General features: G+C 43.6%; 1 protein-coding gene across 1 annotated transcript; it reads left to right on the top strand.

The window, feature by feature from the left end:
• Positions 1-1,682: 1,682 nt before the first annotated feature.
• LOC149192786 (bidirectional sugar transporter SWEET17-like) lies at positions 1,683-3,140 on the top strand. The gene is made up of 6 exons (XM_089406175.1): positions 1,683-1,801; positions 1,905-1,941; positions 2,037-2,247; positions 2,452-2,613; positions 2,736-2,846; positions 2,928-3,140. The coding sequence occupies exons 1-6, from the start codon at positions 1,768-1,770 to the stop codon at positions 3,138-3,140; spliced, it is 768 nt and encodes a 255-aa protein (XP_089262301.1). The 5' UTR covers positions 1,683-1,767.
• Positions 3,141-3,881: the final 741 nt, after the last annotated feature.

The following is a 3,881-nucleotide window of genomic DNA, read 5'->3' as shown; positions in this document are numbered from 1 at the left end:
ATGCTGTCCATGGAAACAACCTGAGTAAACTGAAAGGCTAGGTGCTTATCCACATCCGAGGAGTCATCGATATCCTCATCGAAGCTTCTGTCTGCATCAAGCAGCACCATCTGGCCTGCGAAGGAGTAGCCTGACCCCGAATGGTAGGACAACGCCAAAGCTAACAACCGATGGACGAAGCCACGAATCAAGCCGGGTACCCACGACACCGCCTGCGTCGCCACTGTTGCTATTCCTAGACGCTGCTTACGGATTCTGGGGAGCACTTGCCATACCAGAAGCGCTAGCCGCGTTATGTTGAACACATCTTCCAGTGGGCCGACCTCCAAGCCGGCCCACAGGGTGTACAGAAAATGCGCAAACGGCATAAGCCTGGGGACGATATCGCTCTTGGAAACTATATGCACAAAGTGTCTTCTGTAACGCGAATTTATATGTTTTGCCAATTTTGAATCCGCGAAGAGAGGGCATCCGAACGAATAACATTGAACTTGTTCGTGGCAAAACTTAGGGCTCGATTCCAACAATCTGAGGGTGAGCAACGAGGCAACGGCTCCTCCTAAAGAATGGCCCGTCAATACAATTTTGTTCCCTTGTATTAACTGGCGCCTAAGATACTTCAATGGGATGCTCTTGGCTCTGTCAAGAAACCCCGCATGAGCAGCTCCCGCTCCCAGGCTCAAGGACCTCTGCATTATGTTGAGATCCGTTAGCGCATCCATAAACCCCGTGGTGCCTTTGCAGGTGATGATCATGTGATCTTTGGCCAGGTTTTAATGACCAGAAGAACCTGCTTTCGGCCGATCTCGAAGCCTTCTTTTCGCAGCTTGTCTTCTTCCATAAATTCATAGATCGCCGTTTCCGGCAAGCCGAATGTGGTATTCAGTGTTTCAAGTTCCTGCCGAGGATTGTCGCTGTATGCAACGGTTGAAAGAATCAGCGGATCGGCAAGCCAGACGGGATGACGGTCTTGCTTGATTATTTGGCTGAGCGTGGCCATCGATTTTGTGGTTCTGCGAGTACTAATGTCTCTCCTTCCACACCACCACGATGTCTCGCCTCCCCAGGCGCCTCACCTTCTCGTCTGTGCTCACCGCAACGTATCTTGTTGAAAGACGGTTGACGGGTCGTATGGAGCGTCGCGCCTGGCATTGCGCAATTCAAATCAACGGTTAAGGATTACTCGATCGTCTAACAACCAAATCAAATGGCACATATTTTGAAACGACAGCAGTTTGGAGAGTTTATTTCAGAGGGAAACGCCTTACGGCGTAATTATATAATCTCATTGGTTTGATTTCCGCCATGAAATCCAGATCTGATTCTCATACCAAAAAGTTTAAATTGCCATTCAAATAAATTGGGTCCATGAAGAATGTTATATTACTTTACTGAAATTGCAGAATCTCATTTTGACCATCACCTCTCGTCCAAAAAGGCTATTAAGATAAGAAGCTATCTGACTTTTATCCTAAGACCAGAATAAGAAACGATCCAAATGGCATTTATCCCAGACATTTTTCAGGCCATCTGAATGGGCCACCTATGGCAGTTCCGGAAAGCTCCGGACTAACTCTCATGTCGAACTCATACACCTAACAGTAGGTACTGCCATCTTTGACGTGGCGCTCACTCCATTGCTGCAATTGTTTGGTTGGACGATGCATTTTAGGCCTTCAGAAGAAAAAGCCCTGCCTTATCATTAATCTCAGCATCTTCCACGAGAATAAGGAAAAAAATTGCATTGGTCCTCACCATATACTCGCTATGGCCGATGTGAGCTTCATTCTTGGTGTTGTCGGTCAGTACATACAATATATGATCAGAGTCGCATTTAATGTTTCTTTAGTGATTTGAATCGCTTGTTCATCTGAATTATTATATGTTTGGGCAATATGTTGCAGGAAATGTGATATCGTTCCTCGTTTTCATATCGCCGGTGTAAGCTCTTAAATGTTTTGAATGGTTAAATACATTTAGTTTCTAGGGAGTTTTGTCAATCTTGCAAGTGTTGTTCAATAATATTTTATTTACAGGAAGACATTTTGGCGTATAGTGAAGAATAAGTCCACACAGGACTTCAAACCTCTCCCTTATATCTGCACGTTGTTGAGCACTTCGCAATGGACATATTATGGATTAATAAAGCCCGGGGGACTGTTGATCTCTACGATTAATGGGGCAGGCGCGGTATTGGAAGCAGCATATATCATTCTGTTTATAATTTATGCCCATAAGGGACTTCGGGTTAGTATTTTTTTTTTTTCAGTCACCTTCATATTGAGTGTTTCAGTTGATGCTTCCACGACTATTAGATCGAACACAAATATTAGTATGTCACATAGAGAACTGGAATTCTGATAACACTTCATAAATCCAAAGTGAAAGATGGATCTTGTCGACCAATAAATTTTATGACTCATGGTACATCTAATTGGTGTTGTTATGCAGCTCAAGACTATTATTCTGGTGTTGCTTGTGGATATAGTATTTTTTGCTGCTGTATTTTTGGTGACCTTTCTGGCACTAAATCAACAAACGAGAATAAACGTAGTAGGAATTCTATGCGTGTGTTTAACGTTAAGCATGTATGGTTCTCCATTAACAGTTATGGTAAGCTTGGTTTTCAACATTTAGGCACAGAAAAAAAAATTGTCAATAATTCAAGGAAGATTAGTGCCATTTTGAATTTTACAGACTGACCTTGTAATCCCCACGTATGTGGGTGGCAACAGAAAAGTGTCATAGTAACGAAGAGCGTGGAATTCATGCCATTTTTCCTGTCATTCTTCCTGTTTCTTAATGGAGGAGTTTGGGCAGTGCTGGAACGAGACGTGTTTGTTGGAGTTAGTGTTGAAGTTTTTCATTGAAATTAGATTTAGGTAGAATGCATATTATTCAAACAAATGTGTTGCTGTAATGTATAGATCCCGAATGGAATCGGCTTCGGCCTTGGAGCTGCACAGCTTCTTCTGTACTTGATTTATAGAAAGGGGAAGCCCAGGCGAGAAGGAATCAGAGACGAAGTTGTAAAGACTGAGGACTTTAAACTTGTGACGGATATCGAGATTGGCGGTGGAGGTGTACATCAATTCAGTGCAGAAGATAAGAAGTCCCAACCCAACAATCTAGAGATCTAGAGAAAGGATTGAGTATTCCTAAGGCTAATGTACAGGGTCTCAGAAAGCTTGTAAAATCCCTTTCTCCAGACTCTGGAATGTTGCAATCAGATGCAGGCCAAATGCAGTATAACCTTTCTCTAGTACCCCATCATGAAGGCGAAAATCCAGAACGCTATTGAAAATACTGAATGTGAAAAAGCAAATGTTGAATCTAGCCTGCACCATTTTTTAGTAACTAGGAGTTTACAAAAGCTATCCTTGGATCAATAAATCTATGTCAATAAAAGCGTATGTTATTGTATAATCTGCCACTGTAAACTGGTTAGAAAAACTCGCGCGTACCTTGAGCGTATCTTCATCTATCGAAATGTGTTACGATGCAACAGGCATAATTTGAGCCTTGCGAAATCTGCTATAATCTGCTATAAATTCGCAGCTGTTTTCTTCCAGAAATTCATAGATCGCCGTTTCCGGCAAGCCGAATGTGGTATTCAGTGTTTCAAGTTCCTGCCGAGGATTGTCGCTGTATGCAACGGCTGAAAGAATCAGCGCATCGGCAAGCCAGACGGGATGACGGTCTTGCTTGATTATTTGGCTGAGCGTGGCCATCGATTTTGTGGTTCTGCGAATACTAATGTCTCTCCCTCCACACCACCACGATGTCTCGCCTCCCCAGGCGCCTCACCTTCTGGTCTGTGCTCACCGCAACGTATCTTGTTGAAAGACGGTTGACGGTTCGTATGGAGCGTCCCGCCTGGC

This window comes from Pinus tabuliformis, chromosome 2_2, assembly GCF_031772625.1.
Source record: "Pinus tabuliformis cultivar Carrire ecotype Pingquan chromosome 2_2, CPIR1, whole genome shotgun sequence".
Taxonomy (NCBI): Eukaryota; Viridiplantae; Streptophyta; class Pinopsida; order Pinales; family Pinaceae; genus Pinus; species Pinus tabuliformis.
Note: the sequence above shows the minus strand (reverse complement) of the source record. Positions and strands in the feature narration are given on the sequence as shown.